At 46.5% G+C, this 23,804-nt stretch overlaps 1 protein-coding gene across 6 annotated transcripts in view; it reads right to left on the reverse strand.

Annotated features, from left to right (window-relative positions):
- Nucleotides 1-23,804, reverse strand: part of PKIG (cAMP-dependent protein kinase inhibitor gamma) — a 95,873-nt gene that overhangs the window by 23,200 nt on the left and 48,869 nt on the right. For 5 of the 6 annotated variants that reach the window (XM_038750263.1, XM_038750268.1, XM_038750266.1 and 2 more), the window contains one exon: nucleotides 11,049-11,117. Coding sequence is in view for 1 of the 6 variants with exons in the window: in XM_038750262.1 (XP_038606190.1) it covers nucleotides 11,081-11,117 (37 nt within the window). In the remaining 5 variants the exon portion in view is untranslated. Of the gene's footprint in view, nucleotides 1-11,048; nucleotides 11,118-13,568; nucleotides 13,621-23,804 lie in introns of those variants that run through there. The other variant, XM_038750265.1, reaches the window with a different exon arrangement.

A 23,804-nucleotide genomic window follows, 5' to 3' on the forward strand; every position in this document is an offset into this window, starting at 1 on the left:
GGGACTAAACATCTTTCCCAAATTCCCCGAAACCTTCACTGCCGGCCATTCCCACAAAATGCTTACAATCAATCAATCGTATTTATTGAGCGCTTACTGTGTGCACAGCACTGTACTAAGCGCTTGGGAAGTACAAGTTGGCAACATATAGAGACGGTCTCTACCCAACAGTGGGCTCACAGTCTAGAATACTACAATATTGTTATTACAACAATAATAATAATAATAATGATGGCATTTATTAAGCGCTTACTCTGTGCCAAGCACTGTTCTAAGCGCTGGGGGGATACAAGGTGATCAGGTTGTCCCACGGGGGGCTCACAGTCTTAATCCCCATTTTACAGATGAAGTAACTGAGGCCCAGAGAAGTGAAGTGACTTGCCCAAAGTCACCCAGCTGACAATTGGCAGAGCCGGGATTTGAACCCATGACCTCTGACTCCAAAGCCCGGGCTCTTTCCGCTGAGCCACGCTGCTTCTCTATTAGGGGCCACACGGAAGAAACTCGATGTCACGCGCTACAGGCAGACAATTTTTTCCAAAATATGGCAGTGATACGGTGTGCTCGCCCGGCTGGTCAATGGGATATGGACCCCGGGCTTCCGCATCCACGGCCCCAAATAAAAGCCACGCGCACCTAGGCGCTCTACTGCTCCTTGCAAACCAGAGGGGAGGCTAGGACAGCCCAGGGTGTGCTCGGTTTACCCGGGGACGCCCGGTCCGGGGCTCCGTAAAGGCCCTGCCAAGTACTAGAGAGAAAAAGGGGTCCAAGGACCTGACCGTCGCAGAGAGAAGTCGGCACGTGCTTACGAACTGCCCCGTGGCTGGGTGAGACATTGGGGATGTAATAACTTTTGTTCGGGGTTTGTGTATGTTTCGTGTATCGGGGCCGTAGTTTTTGTAGGTTGACGCATTAAAACCACAGCATTACTCGATGTGCCTGTCTGTTTCATTCTTCCGCGCCTTGATTTTCAGACTGTGAGCCCACTGTTGGGTAGGGACTGTCTCTATATGTTGCCAATTTGTAGTTCCCAAGCGCTTAGTACAGTGCTCTGCACTTAGTAAGCGCTCAATAAATACGATTGATGATGATGATCTAAGTGCCCACGGACAAAACCCCTCCTTGGGACAGCTCAGTACCATACTTCTAGACTGTGAGCCCACTGCTGAGTAGGGACCGTCTCTATAAGTTGCCAACTTGTACTTCCCAAGCGCTTAGTACAGTGCTCTGCACACAGTAAGCGCTCAATAAATACGATTGATTGATTGATACTGGTAATTATTACTGCAGTACAACAGAGTTGGTAGACCCGATCCGCTAGACAGTAAACTTACTGTGGGCAAGGAACGTATCTTCTTATTGTTGCACTGTACTCTCCCAAGCGCTTGTTACAGTACTTTGCACACAGGAAGCGCTCAATAAATATGACTGATTGAACGAATGAATGATCCCTGCCCTCCAGGAGCTTACCGCCTAGAGGGGGAGGCCGACTTTGAGCTCAATTACATATACGGGAAACGGCCGGGTGAAAGTTTGTGTATTTTTGAAAGCAACTGTTTTATCCTGTTAGTATGAGCACATAGTAAGTGCTTAACAAATACCATTATTATTATGCCAAAAGCCCCTATATTCTCTCCCTGCCCCTTCTTTCCTCCCCAGGCTTCCTCCTTGTGTTAAAGGCCTCCTTGATGCTTCTTCCCCCAAATTGGTGTTCCTTCTCAATCGATCAATAATATTTACTGAGGCCTTACTGAGTGCTCAGCATTTTACTAAGTGCTTGGGAGAGTACAGTACTTATGTATATATGTCTGTACATATTTATTACTCTATTTTACTTGTACATATTTATTCTATTTATTTTATTTTGTTAATATGTTTTGTTGTCCATCTCCCCCTTCTAGACTGTGAGCCCGCTGTTGGGTAGAGACCGTATCTATATGTCGCCAATTTGTACTTCCCAAGTGCTTAGTACAGTGCTCTGCACACAGTAAGCGCTCAATAAATACGATTGAATGAATAAATGAATGAAGGAATGAATGAAAGGATTTATTTTCAAGTGGGTTTGGATGGGGGTGGCACTGAAGCTGTAAGTGAGGAGAAAACCTCTTCTGCTCCAGTAGTGACAAGCCCAAGGTCTCTCTTCTAGAGAGGGATACGTTCCATGACATCTCCTCTGACACCTGGCATTAGAGAAGCAGCGTGGCTCAGTGGAAAGAGCCCGGGCTTGGGAGTCAGAGGTCACGGGTTCAAATCCCACTCCGCCGCTTGTCAGCTGTGTGACTTTGGGCAAGTCACTTCACTGGGCCTCAGTTCCCTCATCTGTAAAATGGGGATGAAGACTGTGAGTCCCACGTGGGACAACCTGATCACCTTGTATGCTCCCCAGCACTTAGAACAGTGCTTTTCACATAGTAAGCACTTAACAAATGCCATTATTATTATTATTACATCCTTCTTAGAGCTGGAGATGGGTTGTTTGTGACTGCATGGCATAGAGAATCGAACAGGGGCCTGGGAGTTGGAAGGTCATGGGTTCTAATCCCAGCTCTGCCACTTGTCTGGTGTTCATTCATTCATTCGTTCATTTGTATTTATTGAGTGCCTACTGTGCGCAAAGCACTGTACTAAGTGCTTGGGAGAGGACAATACAATAACAAACAGACATTTGCTGCCCACAACAAGCTCACAGTGTAGATGAGGTAACTGAGGCACAGAGAAGTTAAGTGACTTGCCCAAAGTCACACAGCTGACAATTGGCAGGGCTGGAATTTGAACCCACACCTCGGTTACCTCAACTGTAGAACAGGGATTGAGACCTGTATATATCTCTGTACATATTTATTACTCTATTTATTTATTTTACTTGTACATATCTTTCTATTAATTTTATTTTGTTAATATGTTTGGTTTTGTTCTCTGTCTCCCCCTTCCAGACTGTGAGCCCACTGTTGGGCAGGGACTGTCTCTATAATGCTGCCAACTTGCACTTCCCAAGCGCTTAGTACAGTGCTCTGCACACAGTAAGCCCTCAATAAATACGATTGATTGATTGATTGATTGACTGTGAGCCCTGTAAGGGACAGGGACTGAGTTCAATTTGATTTGCTTGTATCCAGCCCTGTGCTTAGTACAGTGTCTGGCAACTGTACTAAGTTATGTTAGTACAAGTTGGCAAGTTATGTTGCCAACTTGTACTTCCCAAGCGCTTAGTACAGTGCTCTGCACACAGTAAGCGCTCAATAAATACGATTGATTGATTGATTGATTGACTGTGAGTCCTGTAATGGACAGGGACTGAGTTCAATTTGATTTGCTTGTATCCAGCCCTGTGCTTAGTACAGTGTCTGGCAACTGTACTAAGTTATGTTAGTACGTTAGTACAAGTTGGCAAGTTATGTTGCCAACTTGTACTTCCCAAGTGCTTAGTACAGTGCTCTGCACACAGTAAGCGCTCAATAAATACGATTGATTGATTGGCAAATAGTAAGCACTTAACAAATGCCATTATTATTATTGTTATTACTGAAGATGTTTGCCAAACAAGTTACTGTCTGAATCTGCAAGGCGGCGGGGCGGGGAAGTGGGCGGAAGAGCCAACACTGGCCTGAAACAGGATGGAGGGTGTTTTTAATAAACTAAAATTCTCAGGTCCGGAGGTCAAGAGTGTTCTGTTTAGTTTGGCTTGACTGGAGGTGGAACTGGGGGATGGGGGTTGGAGAATCGGAGAACTTTAGGAAAACTCTTTAGTTTTAAGGGCCTAAGTTAAAAAGACCCAAGTGGTTTTCTGGTCAAGTTATTTCCCTTCTTATTTCCCATCTGCAAGTCCCCAACGCAAAGAGCCTTCGTTAAGCAAAACATTTAGAGACCCTGTAAGGGTCTCCTCTTCTCTCCAGCACCGGAGCCCACATCATTCATTCAATCGTATTTATTGAGCGCTTACTGTGTGCAGAGCGCTGTACTAAGCGCTTGGGAAGTCCAAGTTGGCAACATATAGAGACGGTCCCCACCCAACAGCTGGCTCACAGTCTAGAAGGGGGAGACAGACAACAAAACAAAACATATTAACAAAACAAAATAAATGGAATAAATATGTACAAATAAAATAGAGTAATAAATATGTACAAACAACTATACATATATACAGGTGCTGTGGGGAGGGGAAGGAGGTAAGGCGGGGGGATGGGGAGGGGAAGGAGGGGGAGTTGAGCTGGAAGTAAGCTGGAATCATAATAATAATTGTGATATTTGTTAAACACTTACTGTGTTCCAAGCAATCTACCATCCGGGGCAGATAAAGTTAATCAGGTCACATCGTCCTACCCACCCCGTGGACTACCTTAGCTCTGACTGTGAGCCCAATGTTGGGGAGGGACTGTCTCTATATGTTGCCAATTTGTACTTCCCAAGCGCTTAGTACAGTACTCTGCACATAGTAAGCGCTCAATAAATACAATTGATGATGATGATGATGACGGTCCGTTCACCTAGTTCTTCCTCTCTCACCTATTTATAAGTGGATGATAGATCTATTTATCGAGTGAGAAGCAGCGTGGGCCTAGTGGAAACAACAAGGGCCCGAGAGGCAGAAGGCTCTGGGTTCCAATCCCGGCTCCGCCACTTGTCTGCTGTGTGACCTTGGGCAAGTCATTTTACTTCTCTGTCTCAGTTGCCTCACCTAAAAAACTGGGGATTAAGACTAAGAGCCCCATGTGGGACACAAATAAAAAAAAAATAATGGCATTTATTAAGCGCTTACTATGTGCAAAGCACTGTTCTAAGCGCTGGGGAGGTTACAAGGTGATCAGGTTGTCCCACGGGGGGCTCACAGTCTTCATCCCCATTTTACAGATGAGGTAACTGAGGCCCAGAGAAGTGAAGTGACTTGCCCGAAGTCCCACAGCTGACAAGTGGCGGAGCCGGGATTTGAACCCCTGACCTCTGACTCCAAAGCCCGGGCTCTTTCCACTGAGCCACGCTGCTTCACCCATGACATGGCATGGCATAGCATGGGGTGAGCTGTTTGATGATGATGATGGTGGTCGTATTTGTGCCTGGCACTGTTTTAAGTGCCGGGGTAGATACAATCTAATTATTATTTTTATTATTATTATTTTTGGCATTTGTTAAGCGCTTACTATGTGCAAAGCACTGTTCTAAGCACTGGGGGGGGGGGGAGACAAGGTGATCAGGTTGTCCCACGTGGGGCTCACAGTCGTAATCCCCATTTTACAGATGAGGGAACTGAGGCTCAGAGAAGTTAAGTGACTTGCCCAAGGTCACACAGCTGACCTTAGCTAATTAGGTTGGACACAGTCCATGTCCCACATGGGGCTATCCCCATTTTACGGATGAGGGACCTGAGGCCCAGAGAAGTGACTTGCCCAAGGTCACACGGCTGACAAGTGGCAGAGCTGGGATTAGAACCCAGGCCCACGCTCTAGCCACTAGGCCATGCTCCTTCCCACGCTGTTTGCCCGCCTGCCTTTTTTTTTTTTTAATGGTTCTTGTTAAGCGGTTACTATGTGCCAGGCACTGTTCTACGCGCTGGGGTAGCTACAAGCGCTTAGAGAAGCAGTGTGGCTTAGTGGATAGGGCCAGGCCTTGGGAGTCAGAGGTCGTGGGTTCTAATCCTGGCACCGCCACTTGTCAGCTGTGTGACTTTGGGCAAGTCACGTCACTTCTCTGTGCCTCAGTAATCTCATTTGTAAAATGGGGATTATTCATTCATTCATTCAATCGCATTTATTGAGCTCTTACGGTGTGCAGAGCACTGTACTAAGAGCTTGGGAAGTACAGCCCCACGTGGGACAATCTGATTACCTTGTATCTACCCCAGTGCTTAGAAAAGTGCTTAGCACATAGTAAGCACTTAACAAATACCATTATTATTATTATTATTATCATTATCATTATCATTATTACAAGGTTGTCAGTTTGGACACAGTCCCTGTCCGACATGGGGCTCACACTCTTATCCCCATTTTACACATGAGGGGACCGAGGCCCAGAGAAGTGACTTACCTCACACTCTTATCCCCATTTTACAGATGAGGGGACTGAGGCCCAGAGAAGTGAAGTGACTTACCTCACATTCTTATCCCCATTTTACAGATGAAGGGACTGAGGCCCAGAGAAGTGAAGTGACTTACCTCACACTCTTATCCCCATTTTACAGATGAGGGGACTGAGGCCCAGAGAAGTGAAGTGACTTACCTCACACTATTATTCCCATTTTACAGATGAGGGGACTGAGGCCCAGAGAAGTGAAGTGACTTACCTCACACTCTTATCCCCATTTTACAGATGAAAGGACTGAGGCCCAGAGAAGTGAAGTGACTTACCTCACACTCTTATCCCCATTTTACAGATGAGGGGACTGAGGCCTAGAGAAGGGAAGTGACTTACCTAAGGACACGCGGCAGACGCGTGATGGAGCTGGGATTAGAACCCAGGTCCTTCTGACTCCCAAGCCTGGGCTGTAGTCCCTAATGAACCACTCCGCTTCTCCAGCGCTCGGGAAAATTCAACACAACGGAATCCTCCCAGGCCTTCCCAGATGGCTCCGCCGCCGACGACTGCCAGCTCCTTCCGGTTTGATTGGCATTCATTCATTCAGTCGTATTTATTGAGCGCTTACTGTGTGCAAGAGCACTGTACTAAGCGCTTGGGAAGTACAAGTTGGCAGACGAGGAGCTTTGCCTCTGTGCCTCCGGGTGCCAAGTTTCAGCGGAGACTGGCAGCCCGTGCTCTGGGCCGGTCGATAGGGAGCCCCGGTCAAGATCATCGTCATCATCATCAATCGTATTTATTGAGCGCTTACTATGTGCAGAGCACTGTACTAAGCACTTGGGAAGTACAAATTGGCAACATATAGAGACAGTCCCTACCCAACAGTGGGCTCACAGTCTAAAAGGGGGAGACAGAGAACAAAACCAAACATACTAACAAAATAAAATGAATAGAATAGATATGTACAAGTAAAATAAATAAATAGAGTAATAAATATGTACAAACATATGTACATATATACAGGTGCCGTGGGGCCTGGTGATTTGGAGCCGAATTGGGAAGCGGACCTGGCCTTGGCGGGGTATGGATTGCCCTCATCCAGAAAAGCTGTCTGGGAGAAGAGAAGCGGTTTGCTCCTTCCTTTTGGAACTTCATCTTTCCCCCTGATAGGGTGGAAAAAGAGGCCACATCCTCCACGGTTCTGGCCGGCCCAGGAAATGCGGATGTTATTCCTTGTCCTCCGTGTCCCCGAACGGAGCCCATGGAGAACGTCTGCTGAATTTTAATGAGCCTTAAATCTATGATGAGTACCTGCCTCCGACTCTTCCGATGAAACTGACCCGGGGCTTCAGATGACGGTAAGACGATCCATCCCGAGCCGGCCTCGACTCCGAGGCCAACGCGGAGAACCGTCGCCGACAGCCCCCTGTGCCAACACGTTCCTGAAGGACGGGCCGGGCGCCGACACCGCCCCAAATGCGGCAAGCGTGAATTAAGAATGAGGGCGTTTACTAGTGCTGCGCTATGCACTGAGGTGGTTGCAACGTTGTGAGATTGGACATTCATTCATTCAATCGTATTTATTGAGCGCTTACTGAGTGCAGAGCACTGTACTAAGCGCTTGGGAAGTACAAGTCGGCAGCATATAGAGACGGTCCCTACCCAACAGTGGGCTCACAGTCTAGAAGGGGGAGCCAGAATACAGGACACTGTCCTGTCCCACGTCAGGCTAGACAGAGAACAGGACACTATCCTGTCCCACGTCAAGCTCACGATCTACCTTATTTCCATTGAACGGATGGAGAAACTGAGGCCCAGAGAAGGAAGCCCGCTTCCCCAAGGTCACACAGTATGACAGAGTTGAGACTCCAACCTGGGTCTGGCTCTCGATCCTCTGGCCTGGCCACTAGGTCACTGGGTCCCTTATTTCAATCAAACCTTCCAGAGAAAGACTGAAGATGGAAGATTCGTTTATTTTTAGCTTGCAAATCCCCTGAGGGACGGGGACTGTGTCAAATTCCCAACTGCGTATTCTTTCCCAGCACTTACTACCCGCCTCTGCACACATTAGGCACTTCATAAATGCTATTACTACTACTATGACCCCATTTGGATAAACCACTTAGAAAAGCAGCATGGCTTAGTGGGTAGATATGTATATATGTTTGTACATATTTATTACCCTATTTATTCGCCAAGCTAGCTCTCTTCCTCCCTTCAAGGCCCTGCTGAGAGCTCACCTCCTCCAGGAGGCCTTCCCAGACTGAGCCCCTTCCTTCCTCTCCCCCTCGTCCCCCTCTCCATCCCCCCATCTTACCTCCTTCCCTTCCCCACAGCACCTGGATATATGTATATATGTTTGTACATATGTATTACCCTATTTATTTATTTATTTATTTTACTTGTACATATCTATTCTATTTATTTTATTTTGTTAGTATGTTTGGTTTTGTTCTCTGTCTCCCCCTTTTAGACCGTGAGCCCACTGTTGGGTAGGGAGTGTCTCTATATGTTGCCAATTTGTACTTCCCAAGCGCTTAGTACAGTGCTCTGCATATAGAAAGCGCTCAATAAATACGATTGATGATGATGATGATGATGATAGAGGCCAGGCTTGGGAGTCAGAAGGACCTGGGTTCTAATCCTGTCTGTGCCACATGTCTCTTGGGTGAGTCACTTCATTTCTCTGGGCCTCAGTTCCCTCATCTGGAAAATAGGGATTAAGACTGTGAGCCCCATGTGGGACCGGGACTGTGTCCAACCTGATTAACTTGTGCTTAAAGCAGTGCTTGGAACGTAATAAGCGCTGAGAAAGTACCATTATTATAATAATAATTTTTTTTTAAAAAAAGGAAAGGCCTTTGGAATAGGCTTCGATGGAAGCTAGCCTCTGTTTCCCGATCAGACCGGGGAGGGAAGACCATCATTCCCAGCCTGTATTCCCCGGAGGACACCCTCTGAGCGACCAGCTAAATGTAGCTATCCCCCTGGGCCCCAGTGACGGGAAACACGCTCCTTCTGATTTATTTAAAAGTCTTCTGATTTCTCTCCGTGATAGGCAGCCCCAACCCGGCCCGCTAAGAAGAGAACAGCTTGGTGGGCTCCTTCGGACTCAGACCCGGATCAGGTGAAGCCGCTTTGGGAAGGTTTCTAAGTCGACCTCTTCACTTGCCAGGGGCAAATGAGACACTGGCAAAGTCAGGTTTCAAAGGAACCCCAGGGGCGCTCAGTCTAACAACCGCTACAGAGCAGGAGGCCTTGGAAACTGCTCTGGGGATCTGGGAGCGGATTAATCAGCTGAGACTCCTCTTTGATCTCCCGAGTGCTCCGGAAAGGTTCTTTCATTCATTCATTCAATCGTATTTATTGAGCGCTTACTGTGCGCAGAGCGCTTGGGAAGTCCAAGTCGGCAACCTATAGAGACGGTCCCTACCCAACAGCGGGCTCACAGTCTAGAAGGGGGAGACAGACAACAAACAAAACATATAGACAGGTGTCAAAATAGAACAAATCGAATTATGGCTATATGCACATTATTAACAAAGTAAATAGAATAGCAAATATGTGCAAGTAAAATAGAGTAATAAGTTTACTACGCTCTTCCCTTCTGCTCTCAGACAAGGGGAGGGGGCTTTCACGACCCTGCTCTGCTGTTAGTCCTGTTGGCTAAGAGCTGGTCTGGGGATAAAGAGACCAAGACAGCATGGGCACTTTATATTATTATTATATAATGGTATTTAATAGCGGTGGTATTTGTTAAGCATTTACTACTAATAATAATAACAATGATGGCATTTGTTAAGCGCTTACTATGTGCAAAGCACTGTTCTAAGCGCTGGGGAGGGGAAACAAGGTAACGAGGTTGTCCCATGTGGGGCTCACAGTCTTAATCCCCATTTTACAGATGAGGTAACTGAGGTTCAAAGAAGCTAAGTGACTTACCCAAGGTCACACAGCAGACATGTGGCGGAGCTGGGATTCGAACCTATGATCTCTGACTCCAAAGCACGTGCTCTTTCCACTGAGCCACGCAGTATGTGGCTATGTGCCACATAGATACAAGTAGATACAAGTTAATCAGGTTGGACACAGTCCCTGTCCCACAGGGGCTCAGTCTTAATCCCTATTTTAATCATAATAATAATAATGATGGCATTTGTTAAGTGCCTACTGTGTGCAAAGCACTGTTCTAAGCGCTGAGGAGGTTACAAGGTGATCAGGTTGTCCCACGGGGGGCTCACAGTCTTAATCCCCATTTTACAGATGAGGTAACTGAGGCCCAGAGAAGTGAAGTGACTTGCCCAAAGTCACACAGCTGACAATTGGCAGAGCTGGGATTTGAACCCATGACCTCTGGCTCCAAAGCCCATGCTCTTTCCACTGAGCCACGAACTTCTCTGTCTCATCAGCGGTAATATAGGGATGCGATTCCCGTTCGCCTTTCCCTTAGATTCCACTTATCCCCACAGGCGCCGCATCCTATTTCAACAATCAATCATATTTACCGAGCGCTTGCTATGTGCAGAACAATCAATCAATCGTATTTATTGAGTGCTGTGTGCAGAGCACTGTACTAAGCGCTTGGGAAGTACAAGTTGGCAACATATAGAGACAGTCCCTACCCAACAGTGGGCTAACAGTCTAAAAGAACACCGTACTAAGCACTTGGGAGAGTATAATATGACGTTAAAAAGACATTTCCTTCTCCCAATGATCAGTATCCCCCGCTGCCCAAGCTTTGAGGGGTGTCTGTCCCCTGGGTCTGACAGACAGCTTTCACACACACGCACCCTGCTCACGGGACCCTATTTCTCAGCACAGATGTCTTTCCGCTGCACAGTTTACCTCACGGGATGGCATAAAACAATGACTTTCTAGCCGCGAATAAAGAGTGAAGTCTCTCTCCCGCTCGAGAAGCAGAAAACCCCATCGAACTTGATTTTTTTCATACGATCTTGTGCATAGGAAAAGAATACATCGCTTAAGACATCGCTCCCACGTTTCTACGGCGGCACATCTGGCTGGCTGTCGACTCCTACCTCGTCAGTTTTTTTCTCTTCTCTGCATTTCTTCAGCCCGACAGCTCCAACCTCAGAAACGTGGATATCCTGGGGGACAGAAAGGAAAGGGAAAATTAAATCAGGCTCAGGGCTCCACTAACAAATCAATCCTTCGGGTCCGACGTGTCCCCCAGATCAGAGGCGAGGGATTGTGAGCCCGCCTGCCTCGCGGGGGTGGGGTCTTGGCTTCTGTAGTGGGTGGCCCGGTGGCCTTGGGTAGGGCTAGCCCTTTATCCTAGCATCTTTTGGAACAAAATGTGGTATATATCTGGCCTTGCCTTTGTAGTCAGAGCACAACTTCCTTACCTCCTGCAAAGAGGGGGGTGGCGGGGAGGAGGATGGATGGGTGGGTCCGTGGGAGGATGGGGGAGCGGATGAAATGAGAGACCATGGAGCAAATTAAGCGGCACAAACTCCTACAGAAGACAGTAAGCTCCTTGTGAGCAGGGAATATACTCATTTAATTGTATTTATCGAGCACTTAAGGTGCACAGGGCACTGTAATAATAATAATAATAATAATGGCATTTGTTAAGCACTTCCTATGTTCAAAGCACTGTTCTAAGCGCTGGGGAGAATACAAGGTGATTGGGTTGTCCCCCGGGGGGGCTCACAGTCTTAATCCCATTTTACAGATGAGGTAACTGAGGCACAGAGAAGTTAAGTGACTTGCCCAAAGTCACACAGCTGACAAGCGGTGGAGCTGGGATCATCATCATCATCATCAATCGTATTTATTGAGCGCTTACTGTGTGCAGAGCACTGTACTAAGCGCTTGGGAAGTACAAATTGGCAACATATAGAGACAGTCCCTACCCAACAGTGGGCTCACAGTCTAAAAGGGGGAGACAAAACCAAACATACTAACAAAATAAAATAGAATAGATATGTACAAGTAAAATAAATTTGAACCCATGAACTCTGACTCCCAAGCTCACGCTCTTTCCACTGAGCCACGCTGCTTCCCCTACTGAACTAAGCGCTTGGGAGAGTACACGAGAAGCGGCGTTGACTTAGGGGAAAGAGAACGGGCTTGGGAGCCAGAGGTCATGGGTTCCAATCCCGGCTCCGCCACTTGTCCGCTGAGTGACTTTGGGCAAGTCAATTAACTTCTCAGGGCCTCGGTTACCTCATCTGTAAAATGGGGATTAAGATGGTGAGCCCCATGGGGGACAACCTGATTACCTTCTATCTACCCCGGTGCTTAGAACAGTGCTTGGCACATAGTAAGCGCTTAACAAATACCACAATTACCATTAATTACCACCACCATTCTCTGGGTTTCAGTTTCTTCAACCGCAAAATGGAGACCGAATGCCTGTTCTCCAGATGAAGGACAGAACCTGATTAACTTATAACTACCCCAGCACTTAGAACAGTGTTTGTGGCACACAGCAACCTGCTTAACAAATATCATGAGAAAGCCCACTGTTGGGTAGGGACTGTCTCTATATGTTGCCAACTTGTACTTCCCAAGCGCTTAGTACAGTGCTCTGCACACAGTAAGCGCTCAATAAATACGATTGATTGATTGATTGATGAGAAATAAAAGCCTTCTTTGCCTGCAGATGTCTCACTCTGTTGTTCCTGCCATTTTCTGGTTCTGGCTATGTACTTTTTTTTTTGTTTTGCTTTTCTTTTTTTTTCTTTTAATGGTCTCTATTAAGCCCATGCTCCTGAATCCATTTGTTTGTTTTTCAGGCAGTCCAGGGTATTCGCAAAAGCCTTCTCCAACAGCACATTTCAAAAGAATCGATGCTCTTTCTATACTGTTTCTTCACTGGCCAGCTTTCGGATCCATCCGCTGTCACTGGAAACACCACAGAATTGACCATTCGTATTTTGGGGGGCATTCATTCATTCAATCGTATTTATTGAGCGCTTACTGTGTGCAGAGCACTGTACTAAGCGCTTGGGAAGTACAATTGTTACATCAGCACATTTCATGACTTTTTCCAGCCTCTTCGTAGCAAATCTTCCTAACATTAATCTTCGGCGTATTTCTTGACTACTGAGTCCTTTATTATTGATTATCAATCCCGGGATATAAAGGCCTTTGGAAGATCCCAGGTCTTTGGAAGGTCAAATGACTTATTTTGGACACATAATCAGGAGGACTAATTCTCTGGAGAAGACGCTAATGCTAGGAAAAGTCCAGGGAAAACACGGAAGAGGCAGACAGGCAGCTAGATGGATAGAAACCATAACAACGGTAACAGAACTGTTAGCACGATTATGGATTATAGCAGAAGACAGCACATTCTGGAGTAAATATATCTCTAGAGCCGCTATGAATCAGAAACGACGCGATGGCACTTGATAATAATAATAATGATAATTAAGCGCTTACTATGTGTCAAACACTGTTCTAACTGCTTGGGTAGATACAAGTTAATTAGGTCGTACACAGCTCCTGTCCACAGCCTAAGTAGGAGGGAAAACCGGTATCCCCGTTTTACAGTTGAGGAAACTGAGGCCCAGAGAAGTTAAGTGACTTACCTAAGGTGTTTTGTTTTTTCCTTTGCCCTGCCCCTGAGGGCCCGCCGGGGCCTGATGCTTTTTGAGGGCTCAGAATCCACGCTGCGGCTTGTTGGGAGGGAAATGTGGGGGCGAATGAATGACAGCAGGACAACCAAGCAGCTGCAAGGTGTGGTCAGCTGAAAAAGGGTGTGGGCAAGCAAGAAGGGTGGAATAAAAGTTTTAAATTCCCAGACCAGGTGGTATAGCAGCTGGTTAAGTGATGGGGGGCGGGGGGTGTGACTAGCACAGGGCAAACCCTCAAACTGAATCATTCAGTTGATTTTTCTATTTCCTCAGCCTGCCTTTTTTTTTATGGTATTTGTTCAGCGCTTACTCTTGCCATGCACTGACCTAAGCACTGTGAGCCTTAGCCTTAATCTCATTTTAGAGATACTACTACTACTATCAATCAATCAATCGTATTTATTTAGCACTTACTGTGTGCAGAGCACTGGACTAAGCGCTTCGGAAGTCCAAGTTGGCAACATATAGAAACAGTCCCTACCCAACAGTGGGTCTAAAAGGGGGAGATAGAAAACAAAACCAAACATGCTAACAAAATAAATAGAATAGATATGTACAAGTAAAATAAATAAATAAATAAATAGAGTAATAAATATGTACAAACATATATACATATATACAGGTGCTGTGGGGAAGGGAAGGAGGTAAGATGGGGGGATGGAGGGGGGACGAGGGGAGAGGGAGGAAGGGGCTCAGTCTGGGAAGGCCTCCTGGAGGAGGTGAGCTCTCAGTACTACTACTACTAATAATAATAATTGTGGTATTGAGCCCTTACTATGTGCCAAACACTGTTCTAAGCGCTGGGGAAGATACAAGATAATCAGGTCAAACACAGGCCTGTCCCGCATGGGGCTCACAATCTTAAGTCAATCACTCGTTCAATCGTATTTATTGAGCGCTGTGTGCAGAGCATTGTTCTAAGCGCTTGGGAGAGTACCGCGCAACAATAAACAGACACATTCCCCGCCCACAACGAGCTTACAGTCTAGAGGTGGGGAGACATACATTAATAGAAATATATAAATGACAGAAAAGTACACAAATTCTGTGGGGCTGGGAAGGGGGGAGAAGAAAGGGAGCAAAGTCAGGGTGATGCAGAAGGGAGTGGGAGAAGAGGAAAGGAGGGTTTAGTTAGGGAGGGCCTCTTGTGACTACAATAAGGCTTGAAGCGCTTAGTACAGTGCTTTGCACACAGTAAGCGCTCAATAAATACGATTGATTGATTGATTGGAAGGAGGGGAGAGTCACTGTCCGTTGGATTTGAGGAGGGAGGGCATCCCAGGCCAGAGGCAGGACGTGGCTGAGGGGTCGGTGGTGAAATAGATGAGATCGAAGTACAGTGAGATGGTCAGCGTTAAGAGGAGCGAAGAGTGCGGGCTGGGTTGGAGGAGAAGAATAGCGAGGTGAGGTAGGAGGGGGCAAGATGCTGGAGGGCTTTAAAACCACTGGTGAGGAGCTTTTAATAATAATAACAGCATTTACTAAGCACTTACTATGTGCAAACCACTGTTCTAAGCACTAGGTAGGTTACAAGGTGATTGGGTTGTCCCCCTGGGGGCTCACGGTCTTAATCCCCATTTTACAGCTGAGAGAAGTGACGTGACTTGCCCAAAGTCACACGGCTGACAAGTGGTGGAGCCGGGATTTGAACCCATGACCTCTGACTCCAAAGCCCGGGCTCTTTCCGATGAGCCACGCTGCTTCTCGAGTTTTTGTTTGATGCGGAGGTGGATGGGCAAGCGCTGGAGTTTTTAAGGAGCGGGGAGACATGCCCTGAACGTTTTTGTAGAAAAGTGACCCAGGCAGCAGCGTGAAGTATGGACTGGAGTGGAGAAGAGGTACTGAATCCCCATTTGACATAGGAGGTAACTGAGGCTCAGAGAAGTTAAATGACTTCCCCAAGGCCACACGGCAGACATGTGGCGGAGTCGGGATTCGAACCCATGACCTCTGACTCCAAAGCCCGGGCTCTTTCCACTGAGCCACGCTGCTTCTCTGGGCCTCAGTGACCTCATCTGTAGAATGGGGATGAGGACTGTGAGCCCCCCCGTGGGACAAACTGACCACCTTGCAACCTCCCCAGCGCTTGGAACGGCGCTTTGCACATAGTAAGCACTTAATAAATGCCATTATTATTATTATTATTATTATTAATAACTTCTCTGTGCCTCAGTTACCTCATCTGGAAAATGGGGATTAAGTCTGTGAGCCCCACATGGGACAACCCGATTACCTTGTATCTACCCCAGCGCTTAGAACAGTGCTTTGCACATCTGTCTCCCCCTTTTAGGCTGTGAGCCCACTGTTGGGTAGGGACTGTCTCTAGATGTTGCCAACTTGTACTTCCCAAGTGCTTAGTACAGTGCTCTGCACACAGTAAGCGCTCAATAAATACGATTGATGATGATGATGATGATGATGATGATAGTAAGTGCCTAATAAATGCCATTATTATTATTATCTCCCTCAGGGAAATGTCAAGACTCCCTATCAGCAGGGCTGGATTGTATATGATTATGGATGTAATTTTGTAGGGGGGGATGATTTTAGGACCCTGGGCAGCAAGCTCCGAAACCCCGATATCTTGCCAACCCTGCCTATCCCAGCCGGATTTCTTCGGACAACAAAACCGCTGCTTGGCCCATCCGGGGAATTTTAATCCTGGACACCAGAGCCACACTCTCCTCTCACGTATTAAATGGATTCTTGGCCTGGACGGGGTTTAAGTATCAATCAATCAATCGCATTTATTGAGCACTTACTGTGTGCAGAGCACTGGACTAAGCGCTTGGGAAGTCCAAGTTGGCAACATCTAGAGACGGTCCCTACCCAACAGTGGGCTCACACTCTAAAAGGGGGAGAGGTATGAAGGTCACTCACACATCATGGCTTGAGACGCGGAAGGAAGCAGCGTGGCTCAGTGGAATGAGCCCGGGCTTGGGAGTCAGAGGTCGTGGGTTCAAATCCCAGCTCCGCCAATTGTCAGCTGGGTGACTTTGGGCAAGTCACTTCACTTCTCTAGTTCTCTTCCTCCCTTCAAGGCCCTACTGAGAGCTCACGTCCTCCAGGAGGCCTTCCCAGACTGAGCCCCTTCCTTCCTCTCCCCCTCCCCCTCTCCATCTCCCCCATCTTACCTCCTTCCCTCCCCCACAACACCTGTATATATGTTTGTGCATATTTAGTACTCTATTTATTTATTTATTTATTTTACTTGTATTTAAATAAATTTAATTGTAATTAAAAAATTACAAATTTAATTTAATTTAATTTAATTTAATTGTATTTATTTATTACTCTATCTTGTACATATCTATTCTATTTATTTTATTTTGTTAGTATGTTTGGTTCTGTTCTCTGTCTCCCCCTTTTAGACTGTGACCCCGCTGTTGGGTAGGGACTGTCTCTATATGTTGCCAACTTGTACTTCCCAAGTGCTTAGTACAGTGCTCTGCACACAGTAAGCGCTCAATAAATACGATTGATTGATTGATTCTCTGGGCCTCAGTTCCCTCATCTGTGAAATGGGGATGAAGACTGTGAGCCCCACGTGGGACAACCTCATCACCTTGTATCCCCCCAGCGCTTAGAACAGTGCTTTGCACATAGTAAGCGCTTAACACATACCATCATTATTATTATTATTATTATGTGGGGTTGAGCCAGCCCAGGAGGTCACCCTGCTCCTAGCCTCTGAAGGCAGCTACTTCAAAGAGCCCGGGCTTAGGAGTCAGAGGTCATGGGTTCAAATCCCAGCTCCGCCTCTTGTCTGCCCCATGACCTTGGGCAAGTCACTTCACTTCTCTGGGCCTCGGTTACCTCATCTGTAAAATGGGGATCACGACGGTGGACAACCTGATCACCTTGTATCCTCCCCAGAGCTTAGAACAGTACTTTGTACACAGTGAGCGCTTAATAAATGCTGTCATTATTAATTAAAAAAAAAAGTCACTCGGTCATCTCTGTGGAACAGTAAAAGGACCTGGCGAGGTTGTTGTAAAATAATAATTATGGTATTTGTTAAGCGCTTACTGTGTGCCACGTGCTGTACTAAGCGCTGGGGTGGATACAAGTAAATTGGGTTGGACACAGTCCCTGACCCACGTGGGGCTCACAGTCTTGATCCCCATTTTAACAGATAAGGTAACCGAGGCACAGAGAAGTTAATAATAATAAAAATGATGGTATTTGTTAAGCGCTTACTATGTGCCAAGCACTGTTCTACCCAAGGTAATCAGGTTGTCCCACCTGGGGCTCACAGGCTTAATCCCCATTTTACAGATGAGGACACTGAGGCACAGAAAAGTGAAGTGACTTAATAATAATAATGGCATTTATTAAACGCTTAGTGTGTGCAAAGCACTGTTCTAAGCACTGGGGAGGTCACAAGGTGATCAGGTTGCCCCACGGGGGGCTCACAGTCTTCATCCCCATTTGACAGATGAGGGAACTGAGGCTCAGAGAAGTGAAGCCACCTGCCCAAAGTCACACAGCTGATAAGTGGCGGAGCTGGGATTAAAACTCATGACCTCTGACTCCCAAGCCCGGGCTCTTTCCGCTAAACCACACTGTCTGTGAGTTGTCCATTCGGGATTAGAACCCACGACCTTCTGACTCGCATGCCCATGCTCCATCCACTACACCACGCTGTTTCATTCATTCATTCAATCGTATTTATTGAGCGCTTACTGTGTGCCGAGCACTGTACTAAGTGCTGGGAAAGTACAATTCAGCAACAAAAAGAGTCAATCCCTGTTCACAGTGCGTTCACAGTCTAGAAGGGGGGAGACAGGAATTAAAACAAGTAAATAGGCATAAATCGCGCCTCCAATCTATACCACAGCCTCCCTGTACAGATCATTTCATTCATTCATTCATTCAATCGTATTTATTGAGCGCTTGCTGTGTGCAGAGCACTGGACTAAGCGCTTGGGAAGTCCAAGTTGGCAACATCTAGAGAAGGTCCCTACCCAACAGCGGGCTCACAGTCTAGAAGGGGGAGACCGACAACAAAACATATTAACAAAATGACTGTGAGCCTGCTGTTGGGTAGGGACCGTCTCTATATGTTGCCAAATTGTACTTCCCAAACGCTTAGTCCAGTGCTCTGCACACTGTAAGCGCTCAATAAATACAATTGAATGAATGAATGAATGAATGAACAAAAATCAATCAATCAATCAATCGTATTTATTGAGCGCTTACTATGTGCAGAGCACTGTACTAAGCGCTTGGGAAGTACAAATTGGCATCACATAGAGACAGTCCCTACCCAACAGTGGGCTCACAGTCTAAAATAAAAGAAATAGAATAAACATGTACAAATAAAATAGAGTAATAAATCCTTACAAACATATATATATGTATATACACATATATACATATATATATATATATATATATATATATATATATATATATATATATATATATATATATATATATATACAGGTGCTGTGGGGAGGGGAAGGAGGTAAGGCGGAGGGGATGGGGAGGATTTGGAAGGATCATTCGCTACACAAATCCCCTACTCCTCAAGACGCTCCCAATGGCTTCCCCTCTCCATCCCCCCCCCACCCCTTCTTACCTCCTTCCCTTTCCCATTCAATCAATCAATCAATCAATCGTATTTACTGAGTGCTTACTGTGCGCAGAGCACTGTACTAAGCGCTTGGGAAGTCCAAATTGGCAACATATAGAGACGGTCCCTACCCAACAGCGGGCTCACAGTCTAAAAGGGGGAGACAGAGAGCAAAACCAAACATACTAACAAAATAAAATAAATAGAATACATATGTACAAGTAAAATAAATAAATAGAGTAATAAATATGTACAAACATATACATATATACAGGTGCTGTGGGGAAGGGAAGGAGGTAAGATGGGGGGATGGAGCACCTGTGTATATATATATATATATGTATATATATGTTATATACAAGGTAATCGGGTTGTCCTACGTGGGACTCACAGTCTTAATCCCCATTTTACAGATGAGGTAACTGAGGCACAGAGAAGTGAAATGACTAGCCCAAGGTCACATAGCTGACAATAATAATAATAATTCTAGACTGTGAGCCCACTGTTGGGTAGGGACCATCTGTATATGATGCCAACTTGTACTTCCCAAGCGCTTAGTACAGTGCTCTGCACACAGTAAGCGCTCAATAAATACGATTGATTGATTGATAATAATAATGGCATTTATTAAGCGCTTACTATGTGCAAAGCACTGTTCTAAGTGCAGGGGAGGTTACAAGGTGATCGGTTTGTCCCACGTGGGGCTCACAGCCTTCATCCCCATTTTACAGGTGAGGGAACTGGGGCACGGAGAGGTGAAATGACTAGCCCAAGGTCACACAACTGACAATAATAATAATAATGATGGCATTTATTAAGCGCTGACTATGTGCAAAGTACTGTTCTAAGTGCAGGGGAAGTTACAAGGTGATCGGGCTGTCCCACGGGGGGCTCACAGCCTTCATCCCCATTTTACAGGTGAGGGAACTGAGGCACAGAGAAGTGAAATGACTAGCCCAAGGTCACACAGCTGACAATAATAATAATGATGATGGCATTTATTAAGCGCTTACTATGTGCAAAGCCCTGTTCTAAGCGCTGGGGAGGATACAAGGTGATCGGGCTGTCCCACGGGGGGCTCACAGCCTTCATCCCCATTTTACAGGTGAGGGAACTGAGGCACAGAGAAGTGAAATGACTAGCCCAAGGTCACACAACTGACAGTAATAATAATAATGATGGCATTTATTAAGTGCTATGTGCAAAGCACTGTTGTAAGCACAGGGGAGGTTACAAGGTGATCGGGTTGTCCCACGGGGGGCTCACAGCCTTCATCCCCATTTTACAGGTGAGGGAACTGAGGCACAGAGAAGTGAAATGACTAGCCCAAGGTCGCACAACAGACAGGTGGCGGAGCCGGAATTAGGACCCGCGTCCTCTGACTCTCCCTTGTCTTGGGAGAGTACAATACAACAAAAAAGCAGAGACATTCCCGGCCCAGCATAAGCTTACAGCCTAGGCTCAACTCTTCTGCCACTACCCCCAAAGCTCACATTTTTCCCCTCGACCACTCTAATCCCACCACTACTCTCTCCACTTTCAAAGACCTCCTAAAATTCCACCTCCTCCCCCAGGCATTCCCAGCTGAACTCCCCTGAGTCATATCAGCCACCCCCAGCATCTACATATTTATTTATCCCCTGCCTCTCCCCTTCTGCAGATAGGGATCGTAAACTGCCCGGTCAATTATCTATTATCTAAACATTCCACTGGTACATATTTTTAGGTCGGTTTCCTCCATGGGAGTGTAAGTTTCTTGCTAGACAAGACCCCTACCTCCAGCCTAGAGGGGCTATTTAATCCCCATTTTAAAAATCAGGGACCTGAGGCCCAGACAAGTCACTTGCCCAAGGTTTCGAAGCAGGCCAATGGCAGAGCCGGAATAATAATAATAATAAAATGATAGCATTCGTTAAGCGCGGACTATGTGCAAAGCACTGTTCTAAGCGCTGGGGTAGAGACAAGGTGATCAGGTTGTCCCACGGGGGAATCACAGTCTCCATCCCCATTTTACAGATGAGGTAACTGAGGCACAGAGGAAGTGAAATGACTAGCCCAAGGTCACACAACAGACAAGTGGCGGAGCCGGAATTAGAACCCACGTCCTTTGACTCCCAAGTCCGCGCTCTAGGAGCAGCCTGGCCTCGTGGATAGGGCATGGGCCTGGTGGGATTGGTAAGGCGCTTACTAGGTGCCAAACGCTGTGAGCCCGCTGTTGGGTAGGGACCGTCTCTAGATATTGCCAACTTGTACTTCCCAAGCGCTTAGTACAGTGCTCGGCACACAGTAAGCGCTCAATAAATACGATTGATTGATTGATTGATTGTTCTAAACGCTGGGGTAGATACAGGGTAATCAGGTTGTCCCATGGGGGGCTTACAGTCTCAATCCCCATTTTACAGACGAGGGAACCGAGGCCCCGAGAAGTGAAGTGACTTGCCCAAAGTCACCCAGCTGAGAAGTGGCGGGGCCGGGATTAGAACCCACGACCTCTGACTCCTAAACCCGGGCTCTTTCCACTAAGCCACGCTGCTTCTCAGCTGTACCCACCCCAGTACGGCGCCTGGCATTTAGTAAGTGCTTAACAAATAGCACAATTATTATAGTTATTACCGACTTTCCTCCAAAGACCCCCTGGAGCCAGTAGTATTTCCAAATTTGAATTCGGAGGGGGGGAAAAGAAATAATAGCCCAAGGGTTAAGATGTGCCGGTTATTTGCTTGGTAAGAATAGAAAGTTACAATCCAAACACTAAAAAGCAGGAAGTCTATTTGGTTAAGAGTAAATATTTACTGACTTCATTCCTTTGAGATTCTAAGCCAGCTATCTTTTGCACTTTTTCTTAGGCACTGTGATAGTCACCCCTCCACCATCCCCAAAGCACTTAGGTACAGCTTGGCGGGGTGGATAGAACATGGGCCTGGGGAGCCGAAGGTCATGGGTTCTAATCCTGACCCTGCCACTCGTCTACTGTGTGACCTTGGGGAGGTCACTTCACTTCCCTGTGCCTCAATTACCTCACCTGCAAAACGGGGATTGAGGCTGTCAGTCCCACATGGGGCAGTGGCTACGTTCAACTCAATTTGCTTATAATAATAATAATGACAGCATTTATTAAGTGCTTACTATGTGCAAAGCCCTGTTCTAAGCGCTGGGGAGGGTACACGGTGATCAGGTTGTCTCACAGTCTTAATCCCCATTTTCCAGATGAGGTAACTGAGGCACAGAGTAGTTAAGTGACTTGCCCAAAGTCACACAGCTGGCAATTGGCAGAGCTGGAATTTGAACCCATGACCTCTGACTCCAAAGCCCGGGCTCTTTCCACTGAGCCATGCTGTCAGCATTTAGTACAGTGACTGGTACATAGTAAGTGCTTAATAAACATTATTATTATTATTATTATATACCTAGCTGGAATTTATTTGAATGCCTGTCTCCCACCTCTAGTTTGTAAGCTCCCTGTGGGCAGCAAAGGGGTCTATCTATTGTACTGTACCCTCCCAAGCGTTTAGAACAGTGTTGAGCACAAAATAAGCATTCAATAAATACTCCCGGCCCCAAAGCACTTAGATACAAACCCAACTGGAATGTATTTGAATGTCGGCCTCCCACCTCTAATTTGTAAGCTCCCCGTGGGCAGGGCTAGGGTCTATGAAGTGTACTGTAGGGTCAGAAGCAGCGTGGCTCAGTGGAAAGAGCCCGGGCTTTGGAGTCAGAGGTCATGGGTTCGAATCCCGACTCTGCCACATCTGCTGTGTGACCTTGGGCAAGTCACTTAACTTCTCTGAGCCTCAGTTACCTCATCTGTAAAATGGGGATTAAGACTGTGAGCCCCACATGGGACAACCTGATCACCTTGTAACCTCCCCAGCGCTTAGAACAGTGCTCTGCACATAGTAAGCGCTTAATAAATGCCATTATTATTATTATTATTATTATTATTACTGTACTCTCCCAAACATTTAGTACAGTGTTCTGCACAAAGTAAGCTTTCAGTAAATACCTGTCTTTTCCCCTGTCTGTGCTTACTTCAATGTCTGTCTCCCCTTCTAAACTTTACGCTCTTTGTGGGGAAGGATCGGGTCTTCCTCGTCTATTGCTTTGGACTTATTTTATTGCTTTAATTTGTACTTCCCAAGCGCTTAGTACAGTGCTCTGCACACAGTAAGCGCTCAATAAATATGATTGATGATGATGACTCTCTAAGGGGCTAAGCACAGCGCTCTGCACACAGTAAGCGCCTCAATCAACACCACCGAAGGATTAATTACGGACAGCTTTGTGATTTTTCGAAGCCAAAATCCACCTTAAAAGGCTCCTATCCCTAAGCCGACAGTTATCACTTTCTGCACTTACATTTTTTCAAAGTTCCCTCGGATAGTCCATCACCTTGTAACCTCCCCAGCGCTTAGAACAGTGCTTTGCACACAGTAAGCGCTTAACAAATACCATTATTATTATTCCCTTAGGGGTGCGGTAAGACATACTTAACACAAACAGCACCCGGGCGGAACATTCATCCCGACAACCCGGGGCGGTCTCAGACCAGACCCCGCTCTTTGGTGCAAACGCCGCCATCCCTGCGTAAAAACCGCCCGTGGAGCGGGAAAGGG

The sequence above is a fragment of the Tachyglossus aculeatus genome, chromosome 8 (assembly GCF_015852505.1).
Source record: "Tachyglossus aculeatus isolate mTacAcu1 chromosome 8, mTacAcu1.pri, whole genome shotgun sequence".
NCBI lineage: Eukaryota > Metazoa > Chordata > Mammalia > Monotremata > Tachyglossidae > Tachyglossus > Tachyglossus aculeatus.